This window comes from Carcharodon carcharias, chromosome 23 (assembly GCF_017639515.1).
Source record: "Carcharodon carcharias isolate sCarCar2 chromosome 23, sCarCar2.pri, whole genome shotgun sequence".
In the NCBI taxonomy this organism is placed as follows: domain Eukaryota; kingdom Metazoa; phylum Chordata; class Chondrichthyes; order Lamniformes; family Lamnidae; genus Carcharodon; species Carcharodon carcharias.
The window spans coordinates 4,204,862-4,227,131 of record NC_054489.1 but is presented as its reverse complement, the minus strand read 5'-3'; the positions used below and the strand labels follow the sequence as shown (position 1 = coordinate 4,227,131).

Here is a 22,270-nt window from a genome sequence, read left to right as displayed (position 1 = left end):
CAGATCATCATTAGGGATGTTAGGATGAGGATCAAAGCTCTGAAAAAATGCAGAGCAACCTGCCTCTGATTGCCATGCACGGATCTCTCTTAGAAAGCACAACTGTAGGTGCTGGCACAGAACTGGAATGGATTTCTTTGTGATGTCTCCAGTTGCAACAAATTGCATTTATACAGCACTTTTAATGTAGTAAAATGTCCCAAGCTGCTTCACACCGACACTGTCAGACAAAGTTGACGGCGGACTAAACAAGGAGACATCAAGATGGGTTTGGTGAAAGAGGTTGGTGTAAGGATCATTTTAAAGGAGGAGAGGGAGTGGAGAATGGAGACATTAACTCCTAGCACCAGCATGGAGAGGACAGATGGATCATTGGCAGCTAAATCAACTCTGATTGGATACATTCCAGGTGGTTCACATGACCTCCTGCCTCCAACCAAACTTCCCCTAGCTTCTGCCATTGGTCACCTGTTATGACGTGACAGATGATGTGTGCCAGGTGGACTAAATCCATGCGGGAACCTTGGTTGTGCTATCAGAATGGTTTGGAAATTTGTATTTATTACGAGATGTGTACACAATCAATGAGTAATACGTCCACTGAGACCTTTAAAGATTTAAAAAAAATTAAATTAAAATATTTATTAAAAAAAGATGTCAAACACACAGGTAAGATACAATTAATACTACAATAACTCCTAAAATTCCTAATTAACACGACCCCCAGTTACACCCCCTTTAAGGTAATGGTCCCCAATAGATTTTAGATTTAAAACAAACTCAGCAAGTTAACACAATACCCTGGACACTGGAATTCCAAATGGCTTTTCTCTAACTTCAGTTTTATTATATAGCAGACTCATGCACATATGCTGAAGGCTTCATTAAGTCTATTTCACATTCTCCTGTTAGGTCTTACATGGCCTTCTCACACATAACCTTTCATTCTTCTTTATATATGTTTCTCTCTTTTGAATATGTAAATTCTATCATGCCATATGTCTTTGAAACTGTATCTTCCTCATAACATAAAAACTTTCATGGTGCCAATATTGCCAGTAACCTTTGGGGAAAATAAACACATTCCTTAGCCTTGCTTATCCAGCTAGTTGTAAACAGACTAAGAACCCTTTGAAAACCAAATATCTCTTCATTTATCAAAAAATGCAAATTCCTTTCACACCTTACATGCTAAGCCAGAATCCATGTTTACTCATTAGCCTGTTAAGCACCTAGCTTCTTTTGATGATTTAAAGCTTGCTGTCTATTTGACTACAAAATGTAATTAAATCACACACAGACCCAATTACAGTTACCTCCATAAATCTACTTCACAATAAACCAGTGAAATATTATGGAAAAAATGTTAGTTTCATGACACATCCAACATGTCCATTCTCACAGGTCATCACTGTTAGGGAAGGAAACAGTTAAAGAAATTCAGTTGCTAATTTAACTAAGTACCCATTTGGTTTTATAAAGGGATAATAGCTGAGACTAGTCCGGTCTTTGGAGAGTTTTATGACAAGTAATAAAACTTGGAATTGGTCTGACTTGGTTTTGGTCTTTATTTCTAAACAACTATGGAACTTAACAGTGGTAGCAGAGGATGGTTGCTGCTTGTAAGTAACAGATTGGAAACTAAGCTTTCTTTGGATAACAGACTGTATTTGGAATTAACTTTAACAGCAAAGTGGTTTGCAGAAAAAAAAAGGAGAATGGCTGAATCAAAATGTCGAGTTTCGGGGGTATGATTACCCTCTGATGTTTTCAGAAAGTGAACCCTATGAACAATAGAAGAATGAAGTAACTATGTGGACATGGGTTACGTCCTTGCCGAAGGACAAACAGGATTTGGCCTTGGCACGTTCGTTACTATACAAAAACAAAGCAAGGTCCCAAGTATTTTCAGGGTTGGAGCCTGAGCATTTGGACATGAATGAAGGTTTGGAAACATTATTAGATTTTATGGATAAGATCCATCAAAAAGATGATTAAGTGCTTACGAAGCATGGTCCGATTTTGACAAATTTAGAAAGTTGGAGGACAGTTCCATAGAAGATTATGTAATGGAATTCCATGGACTATACGCAGGACTGCAAAAGTTCCATCTAGAAATTCCCCAATCAGTGCTGGCATTTAAATTACTGGACTGTGCCGGAGTATGGAATACGGACAGGCTTCTAGTTCTAACGGGAGTTACGTTTGCAGGAAGACACGCACCGCTAGAACAGATGCCAGAAAAAAATCCGTCGGAAAACATTCCTTTCCACCAACGTTCATGGTGCAAATGAGTCATTCGGTGATAAGACAGAAAATGGAGGATGCAATATTGATGGGTGGTGAGGTGGTTTAGAAACAGGGCACAGACGTCAGTATGAAAGGAGATTTGTAACTAGAAACAATGAGGACAGAGACATCTCGGACAAATATGGCAGGAAAAAAGAATTGGGGAATTATGACAAAAGAATGAACCCTAGAAATGCCCAGGGTGTGGTCCATCGGTGTTTTAGATGTGATTCAAAATACCATTATGCAATGAATCGTCCTTAACGATATAATAAGGTGTCACCTGAGACAGAAGAAGATGGAGATATTGACCAAGGAGAGGGGGGCATTGTATTAGTTACTAGAAGTTTCAGCCTGGTGATGAAAATGCTGGTTGCAGAGTCCTTCAACTGTGCGGTGCTAGATAGTGGATGCACTTCTACAGTCTGTGGAACAGGCTGGTTAAAATGCTACCTGGACTCCTTAAATGACAAGGACTGGAATAAGGTTAAGGAATTTGAGAGTTCCACCAATTTTAGATTTGGAGATGATAATACCCTAAGATTTTTTAAAAGGGTAGTGATTCCCTGTAAGATAGCTGGAGTCAATCATTTCATTAGCACAGACGTAGTGTCGAGCGAAATACCATTACTGTTGAGCAGGCCATCGATGAAGAAAGCACAAATGAAGCTGGACATGGAGAACGACAAGGCCACTGTATTTGGAAAACCTGTGGATTTGTAATTTACACAATCTGGACACTACTGTATCTCTTTAATGAAACCTTACTTTTCTACTAAGGAGATTAAAGAAGTGTTGTTAGCGTCAGGAGATAGGAATTTGGAAGACAAAAAACTATTTGTGTTAAAATTTCATCGGCAATTTGCCCACCCTTCTCCACAAAGATTAAAGTTGTTGGTAAGGGAGGCAGGAAAAAGGGATGGAGAGCACATTAAACTTACAGGGGATAAATGATAGATATGATATATGTAAGAAATACAAATAGACACCGTCTCGGCCAATAGTGAGTCTATCCTTGGCGAGGGATTTCAATGAAGTTGTGGTGTTGGATTTAAAGGTGTGGGATAAAGAAAAGGACATTTTTATTTTACATGTCATAGATTTGGCAACAAGGTTTAGCCAGTTGACAGTCATATACAGTAAGGAAAAGAAAATAATTGTGGATCAGGTAATGGAGAAGTGGATAGGGATCAGATTGGGACCACCAGAAAATTTCCTCACTGATAATGAGGGGTGGGGGGGCATTTGCTAATGACTAGTTCTGGGAAATGTGTGAAAACATGAATATAATAGTTATGAATACAGCAGCTGAAAGCCCCTTTAGTAACAGAGTGTGTGAAAGGAATCACGTGGTTATAGATGAGATGCTTTGTAAAATATTGGTGGATAGACCAAGCTGTAAATTAACATTACCTCTAGCATGGGCTGTCCATGCCAAGAATTCACTGCAGATGGTTGGGGGCTATAGAAACCCAAAAATTCCTTCAGTGATCATCCCCCAGGTTGGGAGGGAACTACGATTAGCTCTACCTTTTCTGAGCATTAAACCGCACTAAACGTGGGTAGAAGAATGTTCTTAAAGCCAAAGTTTCAGAAAGAATTCGGCGAGCTCTAAGACACAATGTATGACCATTGGAAACTATTTTCAATCAGGGAGACATGGTATACTATAAAGGAGAAGGAATTAATGAGTGGAAAGGCCTGGGAAAGATTACAGGTAAACATGGTAAAACAATCATTTTCCAGAAAAATTTATTAATTTTGCTTCCAATTTCCACCTCTCCATCGTTTTCACGTGATCTATCACTGACACTTCCCTTCCCTTCCTTGACCTCTCAGTCTCAATCTCTGGTGATAGACTGTCCACCAATATCCATTACAAGCCTACCGACTCCCACAGCTACCTCGACTACAGCTCCTCACACCCCGCTTCTTGTAAGGACTCCATCCCATTCTCTCAGTTCCTTCGCCTCCGTCGCATCTGTTCTGATGATGCCACTTTCCAAAACAGTTTCTCTGAGTCTTCCTTCTTCCTTAACCGAGGTTTTCCACCCAGGGTGGTTGACAAGGCCCTCAACCGTGTCCGGCCCATCTCCCGCACATCTGCTCTCACACCTTCGTCTCCCTCCTAAAACCATGATAGGGTCCCCCTTGTCCTAACTTATCACCCCACCAGCCTCCGCATTCAAAGGATCATCCTCCGCCATTTCCGCCAACTCCAGCATGATGCCACCACCAAACACATCTTCCCTTCACCTCATCCCCCCCACCCCCGGAGGCATTCCGCAGGGATCGTTCCCTCTGGGACACCCTGGTCCACTCCACTTCACTTGCACTTCCCTCAATTTAGCCTGCTGCATTTGCTGTTCCCAATGCAGTCTCTTCTACATTGGAGAGACCAAATGCAGACTGGGTGACTGCTTTGCAGAACACCTTCGGTCTGTCCGCAAGCATGACCCAGACCTCCCTGTCGCTTGCCATTTCAACGCTCCACCCTGCTCTCATGCCCACATGTCCGTCCTTGATCTGCTGCATTGTTCCAGTGAAGCTCAACGCAAACTGGAGAAACAGCACCTCATCTTCCGACTAGGCACTTTACAGTCTTCTGGACTGAATATTGAGTTCAATAATTTCAGATCATGAACTCTGTCCTCCATCCCCCTTTCCGATCCCTATTTTTCCAATAATTTATAATATTTTTACAAATATATTTTTCTTTTCCCTCCTCTTTTTAAATTTATTTTGATCTATTGTTTCATCTCCAACTTTTAGCCTATTTCGATCCCTTCCCCCCACTCCACCCCCACTAGAGCCATCTGTCACTTGCTTGTCCTGCTTCCTACCCTTAATGTCCCCATTAGCGTGTCCTTTAGCTAATATCACCACCGTCAACACCCCTTTGTCCTTTTGTCTATGACACCTTTGGCAGTCTGTTCCTGGCCTCCACCTATCACTGGCCCCCTATCGAGCTCTACCTGTCCCACCCCCCTCTACCAGCTTATATTTCATCTCATTTCTATTTATCTTAGTTCTGATGAAGGGTCTTACGGACTCAAAATGTTAACTGTGTTCCTCTCCGCAGATGCTGTCAGACCTGCTGAGTTTTTCCAGGTATTTTTGTTTTTGTTTTTGTTCCGTCATTTTACAACATGGGAGCCAGACGATTCGGGCACACTCATCAAGGTTAGTTGCACAGATTCCAAATTTGGGGGTTCGGAAAGTGGAAGGGACGTACTTTTTATACCCATATGTTGCTTGATCGTGAGGATCAGGTAGCTGAAGTTGACGGGGTATCTGAAGATGGAGACAGTAATTTGGACAAAGAAGATGGGGTGATTTGCCCCAGAGAACAACTGCTGAAAGCTGGCACTGAAGTTACACGCTCGCCAGATGGGGCCAGCCAATGGTGGGATGTGACGACTGTAGGTAGAGCAGGGAAGGCCACTGGAAAATATAAAAACTGGTTAAATGTACGAGATAAAGGACAGGAGATTAGGCCTATGGCCTGGGAACATGAAGCACAAAAATGGAAGGTATGGATATGCAGTATCAGTTCAGACAGTGGGTCTGGGAGTGAACATGCCTCCAGGAAGAGATTGCGAACTGTTGAAAGAACATCTGTAAATGGCAGAGGGAGATCAAACAGTAACAGCCTGAAGCATGATAGAAGGCAGGATAGAGGGCCTAGCTTAACAAGATCAAGGGATATGGCACAGACGGGTAACGCTGCAAGAAGCAGGAGCCCATGTGATCGAGAAGTCTTGGCAGCTTCAAACAAATTAGAAGATAAATTAATAAAGGATGCCAAACATAGTTGGAAAGAATTTGGAGTATACACACAGGTGACAGAGAGGGGACAACCAGCTCTGTCTCATAGGTGGGTATGCACAGGAAAAGGTGCATTATCCAGGCTAGTGGTACAAGGGTTTGAAGAAATGTTGGGTGACCGGGATATAAGAGTAGATTCACCCACGGCAGGGAAAGTTTTGCTGAAGATCTTTTTAGCTCCATTAGCTACAAGTGCTTGGGAATGTAAGTCCATTGATATTAAGGATGCTTTTTACAGATACACTAACTTCAAAGAGAAGTTTTTCTCCGCCCACCAAAATAGGTGCCAAACGCAGAAAAGATTTTCTGAAAGCTAAATAAATGCGTTTATGGTTTAAATGATGCCTCCAGAGTTTGGCATTTCTCAGTGAGATCAGTTTTGTTAAAGTTGGGCTGTCTTCAGTTGGAAGCAGACCCAGCAATGTTTTATTGGCACCATGGAGGGAAACTTACAGGCATCTTTATGATGCATGTAGATAATTTTTTGTGGGGTGGTAGTAGTGAATTGGAAACAGTTGCCATGAATGGGCTCAGAACAGAGTTTAAAATTGGAAATCAGGCCTCTGGTGCGTTGAAGTACATTGGATTGGTAATCAGGCAGAGCGGATCACAAGTCCTTTTATATCAGCAACCCTATTGCAACTAGTTGTGCTAGGGCCTCCCAAAAAGATACAGCGGCTTCTGAAACAGAAAAAGAGGAACTCAGAAGTCTAATTGGGCAACTCAATTGGCTAGGCAAACAAACGAGGCTAAATGTCAGTTTTGACTTTTTGGAATTGAGCACTAAAGAGAACCACCCCAAGGTTGAAGAAATCATTCAGACAAACAAAACATTGACCAAATTAAAAATGGAGCAGAGTGTTTTAAAATCCCAATCTTTGGGTGATGTTAGAAAAATGAAACTGATTGTGTTCACTGATGCGTCTTATGCAAAGCTATGTGATGGATTTTCAAGTGTGGGAGGATTATAATATTTCTCATGGGGGAAATGGCAAATGCTGCCCTTTGGCCTGGGAATCTAAAAAGACAGGAAGAGTTGCAAAAAGTACGTTGGCAGTGGAGACTCTCGCTGCTGTTGAGGCGGTAGTTATGGCATTCTTTATATCAAAGATACTGGCTGAAGTTTTAAATGGGAAAGGGTATTCAGGAACACTACCTTTCGAATGTCTTATAGACAATAAGTCACTTTGGGAAAATGTTCACTCTACAAAGTGCGTTAACGAGAAGGGATTGCGAATTGATGCTGCAAGTTTAAAACAGATGCTTGATAATAAGGAGATTGCCAAAATCAAATGGAGTGAGAGCAGCTACCAATTATCTGACTGCTTCATCAAAAGAGAAGCAAGCTCCAAGAAGTTACTAGAGATCCCCAAAGAGGGACATCTTTATTTTAAAGAAAAAATACTTCTTTTGTGTGGACGTACCTATACATGCATCCTCTTTTTAAGAAGGGCACTAAGATCAATTTATTGAATGAAAACATATATATTGATGTTTGTTATTACTGTTTTTTTGTGATTAATTAAACTCAGGGTTACTTTCTTTTAAAGAGGGGAATCTGTTAGGGAAGTAAACAGTTAAAGAAGCTCAATTGCTAATTATTAGGCTGTTTAACTAAGTACCATTTGGTTGTATAAAAGGGATAACAGCTGAGACTGGTGCTGTCTGTGGAGAGTTTTATGACAAACAAAAACTCTGAAGCAGTCTGTCTTGGTTTTGGTCTTCATTTCTAAACAACTATTGGAATTTAACAATCACCTTCCTACATCAGATTCCATTGCTGACTGAGAGTGGAATAACGTTTTCTGCCATGCCCAAAATATATTTAGAAATAATAAACAGAAGTGTTCAAAGAATTAAAAAAAAAATTTTATTTAATACTCAGTGGTGTTTTTCCCAGATTTTGCTTGCAGCAATAGTATCGTAGAGATTAATCTTTAATTCCTAGAGATGAACATACAAATGGAGAGCAGGAGTAGGCCATTCAGCCCCTTGAGCCTGCTCCGCTATCCAATAAGATCATGGCTGATCTGGTTGTGTCTCAACTCCACTTTACCATCTGCTTCCCATAAACCTTCACTCCCTTGTCTATCAAAAATCTGTCTAACTCAGCATTGAATATATTCAATGATACAGCCTCCACTGCTCTCTGGGGAAGACAATTCCACAGGCTAAAGATCCTCAGAGAAAAACATTTTCCTCATCTTAAATTTTTAATCTGTGTCCCCTCGCTCTAGTCTCTCCCACAAGGAGAAATATCCTTTCAGCATCCACCCTGTCAAGTCCCCTCAGGATCTCCTATGTTTCAATAAGATCGCCTCTGAATCTTACCTCCAATGGATACAGGCCCAACCTGTCCAGCCTTTTCTCAAGGGCTAACACCTCATCCCAGGAATCAGTCGAGTGAACCTTCTCTGAACTGCTTCTAATGCAATCATGTCCTTTCTTAAATAAGGAGACCAAAACGGTTCACGATGTGGGTCTGAACAATAAAGGGGAGTGGGGGGTGAAGGCTCACCCCACCTGGAAGTAAAGTCAGTGTGGAGCCGACACACTCCATGCCAACTCACTCACGCAGCCATAACACTACAGGCAGGCTAAATAGGGGCAGTGTGGGGCCTCCACCCTTCACTGGAGAGGGGGTTGCGCTCTCTGGAGCTGCCGGCCAGTCTGATCAGCCGGTGGCTCCACCAGACCCGGCAGCACCAAGACACCTTAGTGGCCACAGCTGGTACTGCAAGAAGGCCCAGGGCTCCCCGAAGCTGGTCCTGGGTTGGAGGGTTTGGGTTTTGGGCTGGGGCGGTTGTTTAGGAAGAACAGGGGGAGTTAAATCTGAGGGGGCCGCTCCCGATCTACAAAGGGCACCCCCGAGGATTAAACAGCCCTTCCTGCCCTTTGAAGGGTCCATTTTAACAATCCAGGCTGTCCCCTTCTGCCCGGCTGTCCAAGGGAAATGTTTTCCGGCATGGGGAGTGTATTATCAGGGTTAATTGGTAATGAGCCTAATTGACCCTTGATTACTTATTTAAATATGGCAGGCCGGCTGAAATTTCAGTAGCCATCCTCCTGCCCAGCCCCCGTGTTGTGGGGGTGATGGGGTGAGCTCAGGGGTGGGTGGGAAGCTGTTGGGGGGCACCCACCCTGTTTTACCGTGCCCCTCTGCCAGAAACACACCCAGAGGAGGCATGTAAAATGCAGCCTGTGGTCTCACCAAGGCCCTATACAACTGTAGCAAAACCACCCTGCTTTTACACTCCATTCCCCTCACAATAAACGCCGACATTCCATTTGCCTTCCTAATCACTAGCTGTAACTGCATACTAAGTTTTCCTGATTCATGTACCAGGACACCCAGGTCCCTCTGTACCTCAGAGTTCTGCAATCTCTCTCCATTTAAATAATTTGCTGCTTTTCTATTAGGACAAGTTCACATTTTCCCACATTAAACTCCATCTGCCAAATCTCTGCCCACTCACTTAACCTTACAATATCTCTTTGCAGACTCCTTATGTCCTCTTCACAAATTACTTTCCGACCTATCTTTGAGCCATCAGCAAATTTAACAACCAAACATTCAGACCCTTCAACCAAATCATTGACATAAATTGTAAATAGTTGAGGACCCAGCACTGATCCCTGTGGCACTCCACTAATTACAGCTTACCAGCCTGGAAAAAACCCATTTATGCCTACTCCCTATTTCCCCTTAGCTGATAGTTCCTCTATTCATGCTGATATGTTACCCCCTCTCCCCAACACCATGAGCTCTAAGAGATTCCAGGGCTTTCCTGATATGTTGGCAACCCCTACATCCAGAATGAGGGAGAAGTGGGCTTGAGCAGGTCAGAGGCTAGGAATCCTGCGGCGAGTAACTCACCTCCTGACTCCCCAAAGCTTGTCCACCATCTACAAGGCACAAGTCAGGAGTGTGATGGAATACTCCCCACTTGCCTGGATGAGTGCAGCTCCTACAACACTCAAAAAGCCCAACACCATCCAGGACAAAGCAGCCTACTTGATTGGCACCCTATCCACAAATGTTCACTCTCTCCACCATTGACACACAGTGTGTAACATCTACAAGACGCACTGCAGGAACTCACCAAGGCTCCTTAGACAGCACCCTCCAAATCCATAACCACTACCATCCAAAAGGACAAGGGCAGCAGACACATGGGAACATCACCACCTGGAAGTTCCCCTCCAAGTCACTCACCATCCTGACTTGGAAATATATCGCTGTTCCTTCACTGTCACTGGGTCAAAATCCTGGAACTCCCTCCCTAACAGCACTGTGGGTGTCCCTACACCACATGGACTGCAGCAGTTCAAGAAGGCAGCTCACCACCACCTCCTCAAGGGCAATTAGGGATGGGCAATAAATACTGGCCCAGCCAGCGAAGCCCACGTCCCATGAATGAATAAAATATGTGACAGAATTCCTCATTGGAATTCTGGAAATCATGTGAACTAATATTCTTTTCTGTGGTTCTTGTACTGTTACAATGCATAGTTGTTAAACTCTTTTTTCTATTCCCGCCATCCTTACTGTGTGTGTGGGGGTGTGTTGGGGTGTGTGTGTGTGTGTGTGGGTGTGTGTGGGTGCTTGTGTGTGGGTGTGTGTGTGTGGGTGTGTGTGTGTGTGTAGGGGTGTGTGTGTGTGTGGGGGGGGGTGTGTGTGTGTGTGTGGTGTGCGTGTGTGTGGTGTGGGTGTGTGTGGGTGTGTGTGTGTGTGTGTATGTGTGTGTGTGGTGTGGGTGTGTGTGGGTGTGTGTGTGTGTGTAGGGGTGTGTGTATGTGGGGGTGTGTGTGTGTGTGTGTGTGTGTGTGTGTGTGTGGTGTGGGTGTGTGTGTGTGTGGGGGGAGGTGTGGGTGTGTGTGTGGGGGGGGTGTGTGTGGGTGTGTGTGTGTGTGGGGGGGGTGGTGGGATATGTGTGTGGGTGTGTGTGGTGTGGGTGTGTGTGTGTGTGGGGGGGGGTGTGGGTGTGTGTGTGGGGGGGTGTGGGTGTGTGTGTGTGTAGGGGTGTGTGTGTGTGTGTGGTGTGGGTGTGTGTGTGTGTGGGGGGGGGTGTGGGTGTGTGTGTGGGGGGGGTGTGGGTGTGTGTGTGTGTAGGGGTGTGTGTGTGTGTGGTGTGGGTGTGTGTGTGTGTGTGGTGTGGGTGTGTGTGGGTGTGTGTGTGTGTAGGGGTGTGTGTGTGTGTGGTGTGGGTGTGTGTGTGTGTAGGGGTGTGTGTGTGTGTGGTGTGGGTGTGTGTGGGTGTGTGTGTGTGTGGGGGGGGTGGCGGGATATGTGTGTGGGTGTGTGTTCGGGTCAGGTTTGGATCAGTAGATAGCATTTACATTAGAGTCAGGTTGTGGGCTCAAATCTCACTCCAGGAAAGCATGTAATCCAGGTGAATCCACCTGGCGCAGTCCTGAGGGAGTGCTGCACAGTTGGAAGCGTTGTTTGTTAAACTCAGGACCAGGACCCTGTCTGGTCAGCCCTCTCACATGGATGTAAAAGATCCCCTGGCACAATTTTGAAGAGGAGCAAGCGAATTAACCTCCGTGTCCTGGCCAATATTTCTCATTCCAGCCGGCACTAATCTGCTCATTATATCATTACTGTTTGTGGGATCTTGCTGTGCATAAGCTAGGTCTGTGTTTCCTACATTATGGCAGTGACTAAAGTTCAAAGAAGGGTTTGGGATATCCTGGGGTGGTGAAATGCACTGTGGAAATACAAGTCCCTTCAAGTGTGCGCAAACGAACCTTTGTAGATCTCTGAGTGTGAATTTGTGCATGCGCATTGTTGCACAATATTAGGACAGTGAATATGTGTCTGTGAGTGAAGAAACAAATAGACTGACAATGCAAAACATCCCAAAACATTCAAGCTGCTGCATAGCACCAAATTAACTTCCAAGTGTTCTGAGAGGCTGCATGATTTTAAACTGCACAACATTAAATCATTCGCATGTCTCAGTCTATTCAGGACTGGCCTTTAAGAACGTTGATTGTCACTGACTTTATACAGGTTAATGTTGGATGTGCTAACTGAGCTGGCTGTTGGGGTTTTTTTTTATTCAGTTATTTTGAGGCAGTATTGCTTTATGTTAATGATGCTGTCTGTGTCCTGCAGCAGGGTCTGTGCTCTGCAGGCTTTACCAGCCTGTTCATACCCAGTTAGTGCCATGGAAGATGGAAGCAGCAGAGGACTGGAGTTGTCCCAGCTCCTTACGGACATTAAGAAGCATTATGAAAAGATTATACACAGGAGTCGGATGGAATTAGATGCCTGCATCAGCACTCAGGTACATTTCTTTGAACAAGGCCTCTGTGTTAGTGATAAAGGCTGAATTGGATAATTACCTCATTGCAATACTCGGCTGTAATCCCCATTCTCCTTAAAGTGTCTGGAATGTACGGCAGATACGCAGTATTACAAACACTCAATTGGAAATGGTCAGGCTGCTTTGTTGGTTATTTCTCATTCTCTCTTGCTGTAGCTATTGGAAGTCAGTGATGCGGAGATGAATGAGGATGAAGATTCTCTGCAAGCTGCCAGGGCAGAGCTAAATGATGCCAGACGTCAATGGCAAAGCCTTCAGGTGGAGATTGAATCTCTCCTTGCATTGGTAAGAGTGACTGCGAGATATTGATTAGAACTATTTTTAACAGATGGTCCTCACTAGTTCTCTGCCTTAACTCCTTATTTCAGCGTCGTCCCACAAGGTGCCCCTCACTTTCTAGTATCGCACACAAAAGGGCCATTCTTCATGCATGAGTATTGACAGAGTATCTGTAGAAATTCCACAGTAGTAGGCATCATACACAAACCAAACTCCCAATGCGCCCAATGCCCTTATTTGCCCACTTTCCAGTTCTGGTGACTGATCAGTGATCAGGAGGGACACGCTTTGCTCATTCACCCCCACAACATTCCAGAGTGACTGAAGCTAATGATACAACCTGGCTCTGGGCCCAGCCGAGATTGACTGGCTTAACAGTACTCAACACTAAACCCATTCCTGATTGGCAATCTGTGACTCCTGTAGGTGAGAGGATTGGACTGGGCTCAGCTCACGGCACTACCTGTAGCCCCCCCTCCACTGATGCACAAACATCACTCTTCGGGGAGAGCCTCAAATCTCACCATGATTCAGCACCTCAAGTTAAAGGACCGGGAGGGTGGGCAGAGGTGGGACATCTCCTCACATGAGACAAGCAGGAATATACATGGAAACCTGCTCTTTGATACAGCCCTAGTGCCACTGTACGTTCATTGAAGATCACGGACTTGGCCGCCGGTACAGGCAGATTCGGGACCCTGGTCAGACTGTCCAGAGGTCCTGACAGATTAAATGCAGAGAAACAAACAGCCAGGGATGAGGAACGTTTACAAGCGTCCAGTTCACTGCAGCACCTGAAACACAAAGACAGGGTGATGTGTCGGCTGATCCCTTCAGCAGATTTCACCTCAAGATCTCCTTCCCCCCCCCAGTGTATCAAACTGCTGCACTGACTCAGGAGAGGCTATCAACCGAGGGACAGCATTTCCCCAGTTATAGAGAATTACAGCAGAGAGACAGAGAGAGGCCATTTGGCCCATCAGGGCAATGCTGGTGTTTCTGCTCAAGAGGAGGCTCAATCCTCATTTCAGCCTATCAGCACTCACACTCATCCACCATCGTCAGGTTAAAGTGCAACCAGAGAATCTGGACAGAGTCAGGGCTGAATCCAGGTGATCAGGGAGTGGGAGGGATGGCGAATGTAGGAAAGGGTGAGTGGAGGAGGGAGTGAGCAGGCAGAAGGGTGTGAGGAAGGGGAGGGTGTTAGTGGGGAGGTGGGTAAGTGGGGAGGGGTGTGAGCAGGGTGGGGGTTGAGAGGAGAGAGGGTGAGCCGGGTAGGGGGTGAGTGGGGAAGGGGGTGAGCGGGATAGGGGGTGAGTGGGGTAGGGGGTGAGCAGGGAAGGGGGTGAGCAGGGAAGGGGGTGAGCGGGGTAGGGGTTGAGTGGGGTAGGGGGTGAGCAGGGAAGGGGGTGAGCGGGGTAGGGGTTGAGTGGGGTAGGGGGTGAGCAGGGAAGGGGGTGAGCGGGGTAGGGGTTGAGCAGGGAAGGGGGTGAGCAGGGAAGGGGGTGAGCGGGGCAGAGGGTGAGCAGGGTAGGGGTTGAGCAGGGAAGGGGGTGAGTGGGGAAGGGGGTGAGCGGGGCAGGGGGTGAGCGGGGCAGGGGGTGAGTGGGGAAGGGGTGAACAATGTGACCCACCCTGCCTCTTTTTGGGAAAGCCCACTGAACCACACGCCAATCAGGCAATGGTGAGGCCAGCAGTGGGCCTTCCCCTGGAATCAAGACCCCGGGGTGGAAGTCTTGCCCACCGAGAGCTGACAGCCAATTAGAGGCCACTGGAAAGGCCGTGGCTATTGCCAGAAGAACAGGCGCCAGAGTCCCAGGATCACGGAGTGACCCAGGCCACAGGTACGTAATTTGGAGGGGGAGGGGTGGCCTCACAGGGCCTCACAGGGGTAGGGGTTGTGGGGAAAAGGTGGCAGGAGCAGGCCCCAATGTCCACTCCCTTAATCAGGCACCTATTGTCTTTGATTGGCCACATCCCCAAGGTGAAAGTCAGACTGCAGGGTGACAGGTCTGTTATCAGCTGATTTCATTCCAGTGGTGCTGGGATGAGCCCCATAACTGATCGTTAATTGGCCACGTGAAGGTCTAAGTCGGCAGTGGGTTGGAAGGTCAACCGTGGCCTTAATTCTATGAGGTGGGAAAGTGGTGGGGTTTGGGTACGCTACCATCCCACCAAAGTAAACACCCTCTCGCCTCCAAACTCAGCACCACGGAGAGCACAAGATTCTGCCCCAAGAATCTTCATCAGTGAAACGTTTGGCCAGACACCCTCTGAAAATACTCACAGGATTTGTAAATTGGACAGCCAGCGTTTTACATCCACCCCATCCCCACCCTCCCCCCACCCCCCGTGCACCCTCCCCCCGTGCACACTCTCCCCGTGCACCCTCTCCCCATGCACCCTCCCCCCGTGCACACTCTCCCCGTGCACACTCTCCCTGTGCACACTCTCTCCGTGCACCCTCTCCCGTGCACACTCTCCCCGTGCACCCTCTCCCCGTGCACACTCTCCCCTGCACCCTCTCCCCGTGCACACTCTCCCCGTGCACACTCTCCCCGTGCACACTCTCCCCGTGCGCCCTCTCCCCGTGCACATTCTCCCCTGCACCCTCTCCCCGTGCACACTCTCCCCGTGCACACTCTCCCCGTGCACCCTCTCCCCGTGCACACTCTCCCCGTGCACACTCTCTCCGTGCACCCTCTCTCCGTGCACCCTCTCCCCGTGCACACTCTCCCCGTGCACACTCTCCCCGTGCACACTCTCCCCGTGCACCCTCTCTCCGTGCACCCTCTCCCCGTGCACCCTCCCCCCACCCTGCCACATGCACACTCTCCCCCCACCTGCCCCCCTCCCCACAAACCCCCCCACCCCCAGTACCCACCAGTTTTAAAAACTCACAACGTGTGAGTCTGCTGTTAAACTGCGTCTGTATGTTACCCCGATTTCCTCTTTCAGGCCACAATGACTAATTGTTGTAAACGAGGGGCCTCCTGATGTCCCTTCAAATCAAGTTTGTGTAGGAAATGCCCTGGGGCCTATTAGGATGCAACCGATTCCCTGTAAGTGATCAGCGGTGAGAAGCCAATCACCGCCTTTTCCACAGTTGAAATTACATTAATCTGCAGGAAAGTCTGATGTTATTTAAATATTCACGTGTCACACAACAAAAAGAAATGTCTGTGTGACCTGTTAAACCTTTACACCAGTCCACCTTCCCCCCCATGTGCCCTCCCCCCACCACACCCTATTCTCGTGCACCCTCCCCCCGGTGTACCCCCCCCCGCACCCCCCCCCACCCCTCCCCGTGCACATTACTCCGTGCAGACGATACAGTTTATAATTTTGAAAAGAAAACCAGCTAGCTGCATTTCTATCCCATCTTTAACTCTCTTAGGTTCTCCCAAAGTGTTTCACTGCCAATTAGTACATTCGAAATCTGGTCACTTTTCCAATGTAGGAAACTGAGCAGCCAATTTGTGCATAGCAAGCTCCCACAAACAGCAGTGACTCATAAAATCTGTTTTAATGATCTTACTTGAGGGATGAATACTTATCAGGAGACAAAGGTGCCATGGGATCCTGAGAGGGTTTAGCATTTCGCCCAGAAAACAGCACCTGTAGCCTTGCAGCATTCTCTTGTGTAATCCCTCAGGACTATCCCTGTGGCAGTGCAGGGCTCTCTCAGTACTGCCCCTCCAACAATGCAGCCCTGCCTCTGTGCTGTGCTGGAAGTGTCAGCCTAGTTTAAGTGTTTTGAGTGTTTAAGTGGCACTTGATCCATGACCTTCTGAGCCTGAGGTGAGAGTGCTTTGCGATAAGCCACTGGATATGTGTAATATATACATGTGGTCTCGCAGTGAGCTGAACACATGTGCTGAGGGAAAACAAAAACAGAATTACCTGGAAAAACTCAGCAGGTCTGGCAGCATCGGTGGAGAAAAGCATCGACATGTGCTGAGGGAAGTCATTGTAAAATGTTACAGCAAATAAGTGTGTACAGGAAACAGACTATACACCAATCTCCTAATGTATGAAGTAGATATATTCAAGGATGTCTTGTAATGTTCATGGATAGGAGGCCAACTGAAGCACATGATGTTTAGCTGCAAATCCTTTTAAAATTCTGTTGTTAAAGCCTGTTAATTTTATATATACATATATATCCTGGAAACCACGGAGTTCACTCAGACAGCAAGTTGTGACTGCTTGTAAATTCTAGCCTCCAGGTCTCTGACTCGGTTTCTCTTATTGTTTTCAAGATTGTTTTACATAAATTATAATGCAGGGTGCTTGTGGTCGGTACAAAACCATTATATTTGATCAAACCTCCGGCTTGCGGTAAGCTAGAGGATGAATAGATATCCTGCCACTAATCAGTACTTAAAGATGCAGACAGCTTGTCTGTCAGATGGGCCTAATGTGGGCCTATCATCAAAATGGAAGTATAGCAATGGGAGGAGGCCATTCAGCCCCTCGTGCTTGTTCCACCATTCAGTGAGGTCAAGGCTGATGCACTCACCCCACCAACCGGTCCTTTGCTAATAAAAAACCTATTGGCCTCAGATTTAAAATTATTTGTTGAGCTAGCATCTACTGCTTTAGTTCCGCACTTCTACCACCCTTCGGTGAAGGAAAGTTACTAACTTCTCTTCTGGATAGCCTGGCTCTGACTTTCCCTTATCCTAGAATGTTGCACCAGTGGAAAATGTTTCTCTTTATCTGGCCCATCAATTCCTTTCAAATTTTTTAAACCCTCAATCAAATCACCTCTTAAACGTCTATATTCTATTGAAATACAAATGTAGTTTATGCAATTTCCCCTCATAACCTAACCCTTGGAGCACTGGTAATGTTCTGGTGAATCTGTGTTGCCTTGCTCCCAAGACCAATATAACCTTTCTGATGCCCAGAACTGTACACAGTGGTCAAGATGTGGTCAAAGCAGGCCTTGATAGATGTAGCAAAACATCCTCCTCGTTGTTTTCCAGCCTCTTGTTATAAGGGGAAACATTTCATTAACCTTTCTGATTTTTTTTTTGTAGTTGACTACTAAATCTCTTTAAACAGCCACTGTTCTTAGATTTATATCATTTATAATATATTCTGATCTATTCCATTTTGGGTCAAAGTTTATGACCTCACACTTGTGTGCATCAAAACCTATTGGCCAGTCTTACCCATTCATTTCCGGTGGGATTTTCCGGTCCCGCCAATGGTGGGCATTGTCACGGGTGTGACGGGAAAATTTGGAGACTGTCCAAAAATGAATTGACTTTTGGACGCTCTCCAAATTTTCCCATCGTGCCCCCATTGATGCCCACCGTTGGTGGGAGTGCAAGATCCTTCCCTTCACCAATTAATGTCTCTTTGTAATTTTATACTTCCGTTAATACTATTTTCCACCAATCTTGGATATACAGCTTTCTATCGTGTTATTTAAGTTATTAGATAAGGAATAATTGAGGCCCCGGCATTGGTCGTTGTGGGAAACAGTTGACATTTCCTTCCAATTCAGTCACATACCCATCATCCCGACTTTTTGGTTTTTCCTGCCAAACCAATCTCCTAACCAATCTCCTAACCAATCTCCTAACCTGGCCAATAATTGACATTCAACTCCATGAGTTTTAACTTTAACTAACAGTCCGTAATTTGGAACTTTATCAACTGCCGTCTGGAAGTCTAAATAAACGGCATCTGTGGGGATTCTCCTCTCCATCTACTTCAGTCACTTCCTCAAAAACTTACTTAGGTTCATTACCCTGACCTCACCTTTACAAATCCATGTTGGCTTTCTCTAGTCATCTGAAATTTCTCAATCAAGTCAGTTACTCTGTCCTCAATTATAGATTCCAGTAACTTCTCCACAGTGAACATTAGACTAACTGATCTGGAATTTCCTGGTCTCTCTCTCTCTCTCCTTTCTTAAATAATGAAATCACATTTGTTATTTTCCAATCTAAAGGGACAATTCCCAAATCAACAGAATGTTTGGAGAGTGATAGCTAGCTTCCACACCTACTTCCTTTTAAACACTGGGATTTTTGCCAATCTTCAGTGCTATTACCTTTTCCAATACTATTTTCTTACTTATTTTAGTGGTTTTCAATCCTCGATTCATTAATATTCTCTTAACTGACTGTGAAAACTATAAACAAATTAATTATTCAACAAGACTGCCATTTCCTCATTTGCAATTATTTTTATTCATTCACAGGATGCAGGCATCACTGGTAATTGCCCATCCTTAATTGTGCTTGACAAGGTTAGTGGTGAGACACTTTCTTGAACGCAGCTGAGTGGCTTGCTAGACCCTTTTAGAGGAAAGTGAAGAGTCAACACGTTGCTGTAGGTCTGAGTCGTAGAAGTCAGATCGGGTAAGGATGGCAGATTTCCTTCCAAAATTCCTTCATCAGCTGATGGTACAAGGACCAGTTGGCACAGATTTAAGGTTTTGGACAAGAGATGCAGGAGCAGTGTGAGGAAGAACTTTACCATGCAGTGAGTGGTCATGATCTGGAACTTGCTGCCTACGAGGGTGGTGGAAGTGGTGATGATGATGATTTCAAAAGGAAATTGGATGGGGACTTAAGGCAAATAAATTTGCAGAGCTACAGGGATAGAATTAGGGGAATGGGACTGATTGGGTTGCTTTACAAGAACTGGCACAGGCTTGATGGGGTCGAATGTCCCTCTTCTGTGCCTTAATGATTCTAGGCCTGGATTTTCATGCTGAAGATGGGCAGTGGGAGTTGGGAAAGTGTCCATCTCTGCCTGCCTGCCTCTGGAAAAAGTGCCCGCAAGGGCGGGATTTTCATTGCAGGCGCATGGGTGCAAGTTGGGTCAGCCAACCTGGGAAGATGTTCGGAGGCAGCCATGGACACTGCCGGCTGCGGAGGCTGGCTGTTTAAAAGGCCTGTCTCGGGGCTGAGGAGCTTCTTCCCGGTTAAAATGAAAACAAAAAGGCCCTCCAGCCCTCACCCCCACACTCCTTCACCTCCCCCCCCCTCCCCACACTCTCCCCACATGCTCCATCCGTGCCTCCCAAACAACCCCTATGGTCCCTCATGCCCCCATGCCAAGCCGTGGTACTCCCATGCCCATACACCCACTATACATCGTATTGAAGAGGGGCTCAGTTAGCTCAGGTAGCTGAACGGCTGGTTTGTGATGCAAAATGGTACAAACACTGTGGTTCAATTCCTGTACTGGCTGAGGTTGTCCTAGAAGGCCCTGTCTTCTCAACCTCATCCCTCGCCTGAGGTGTGGTGACCCTCAGGTTAAACTCACCATCAGCTGTCTCTGTCTAATGAGAGAGCAGCCCATGGGACTATGGTGGCAACTTTCATTGTATAGAGGCAATGAACCCTATAGTGACAGTAGGATATGTAAAAAAAACAGACATTCATTGCTAACTTTCCACTTTCTTAAACAAAACTCCTTTTAACTACACCCAATAAAAGTGCCAATCACCCAGGCCCTTTGAAATATCAATAGCTGAAACTCCAGACACTTCAAACCTCTTTATCTTGTGTAAATGAATATTGTGAAATTGACAACATAGATCAGAGAGTCAGAATTGACAATCAAGCAATGTTTTCCCTGGGTCTCAGGTGTTTTAATAGATTTATAGACTTCTCGGCTCTCAATGCAAAATGAGGCTTGCCTGAGAGGCCAAAAATCTATTAGCCTGCTGAAACACCTGAGCCTCAGGGAAAGCATTGCTTGATTGATAGCTCTGACTCTCTGATCTATGCTGTCAATTTCACAATGGGCAGAATTTTTCACTTGCCGTGCAGACGTGTGCCCAACATGCTCGAGCATAAAATAAAATGTGATGATGTCAGGTGAGTGTCCCGACATCATCGAGCGCTCGCGCGATATTTCACTCTGCGGGCAGGCGCAGGAGCCAGAGCCACACCCGCCATTAATTAAAAGACCGGTTAAGGTGATTAAAAAGTCAATTGATGCTGATTTTTCATTGTCTGTGTGATTTTATAATTGTCGCACGGGCAAAACGGGCAGGTGGCCAGCCGAAAATTTCGAAAACCTCATCCAAGGGCAGGATACAAAGGGTCAGCAGCATTGCCTGTGAGAGCAGTGAGGAGTTTAGGAGTCAGTTTGCTGCTGGTTGCTTATTGGAATGAGGCAGCTTCATCTCTGTTCGGGGCTTCATTGTTAACATTTCCAGGCTTCATTTCAGGACTCATTGGTGTCTCCAAGATCCCCAGAGGATTCAGACCATGTGGACTCTTCCAGGTATCAGACAGCCTTCCCTTACCCTGGGAATGGGGGTTGTGGTCTCTGCTGGAGGCACCTCCTCTGAGGAGGGAGAGAGGGGCAGAAGGGAGAGGAGGCTGGGTGTCCCAATGCAGCTTCCAGGGGAGGGACCTGTGGGAGGAGAGGTGCAGACACAAGGGGCACAGGGCCAGCAGGTAGTCCAAGGTGGAAGGAGCCACAGAAGATGCCACTATCCTGCTGCCAGGGTTTACAGGCGGCGATGCAGCTACCTCAGTATGTCCGAGGTACAATGCTAAAGGAGGCTCCACCTCTCAAGGGAGACAGAGACCTCCATTTGTCAGATGATTGGGCCTGAGATCAGCTCTGACTGTGTGCTCTGAAGGTCACAGCAGCCCTCAACTTCTATGCCTCCAGCTCTTTCCAGGGCTCATTGGGGGATCTGTGTGGAGTCTCCCAATCAGCTGCCCACAGTTGCATCAAAATGGTGACAGATGTTCTGTTCAGGCGGGTATTAACTTTCATTTATTTCTGTACAGATGAGGCCAGCCAGGCTGAGCGAGCCAGAGGCTTTGCAGCGATTGCTGGGTTCCCCCTTGTCCAGGGTGCTATAGACTGTACACATGTGGCCATCAAGGCACCAGCGGGTCAGCCGGGTGCCTTCGTCAACAGGAAGGGCTTCCACTCCATGAACATGCAGATAGTGTGTGACCACAGGATGCAGATTCTGCAAGTCTGTGCAAGGTTCTCAGGCAGCTCCCATGACGCTTATATCCTGAGACACTCCCAGGTGCCGGGGCTCTTCAGTGCTTCAGCCCGTCTGGATGAATGGCCGCTGGGTGACACAGTCTATCCATTGAAGAGGTGGCTTATAACGCCTCTCTGCCACCCAAGAACAGAGGCAGAGCAGTGTCATAAGAGGAGTCAGCCCTCCACAAGGGCAATGATAGAGAGGACCATAGGTCTTCTGAAGATGTGCTTCCGATGCCTGGACCACTCTTGTGGGGAGGATAGCAATACCCCCGGAGCGGGTGTCACTGATATAGCTGTGCTCTCCACAATCTGGCACTGGTAAGGGGGAACCCACTGGAGGAAGGGGATGTTGACACAGCTGCACAGGCCACAGAGGATGAATCCAGTAGTAAGTCAGAAGAGGATGACAGTGAGGGGAATGCTGAGGGTGGGGAGGCAGACCTCTGTAACCTCCAGGGAGGCAGGAGTACCAGGGGCACCTTAATCTAACGCTCCTTCAGCTGGGCTACCAAAGATCTGCTTCCACCTCATGCCAGGACTGCTGCCTC

At 46.5% G+C, this 22,270-nt stretch overlaps 1 protein-coding gene across 1 annotated transcript in view; it reads left to right on the top strand.

The window, feature by feature from the left end:
* Positions 1–2,937: 2,937 nt before the first annotated feature.
* Positions 2,938–22,270, top strand: part of krt222 (keratin 222) — a 40,719-nt gene continuing 21,386 nt past the window's right edge. Inside the window, exons 1-3 of the mRNA XM_041173785.1 lie at positions 2,938–3,008; positions 12,242–12,410; positions 12,606–12,734. Coding sequence (XP_041029719.1) covers positions 2,938–3,008; positions 12,242–12,410; positions 12,606–12,734 — 369 coding nt within the window. The remainder of the gene's footprint in view (positions 3,009–12,241; positions 12,411–12,605; positions 12,735–22,270) is intronic.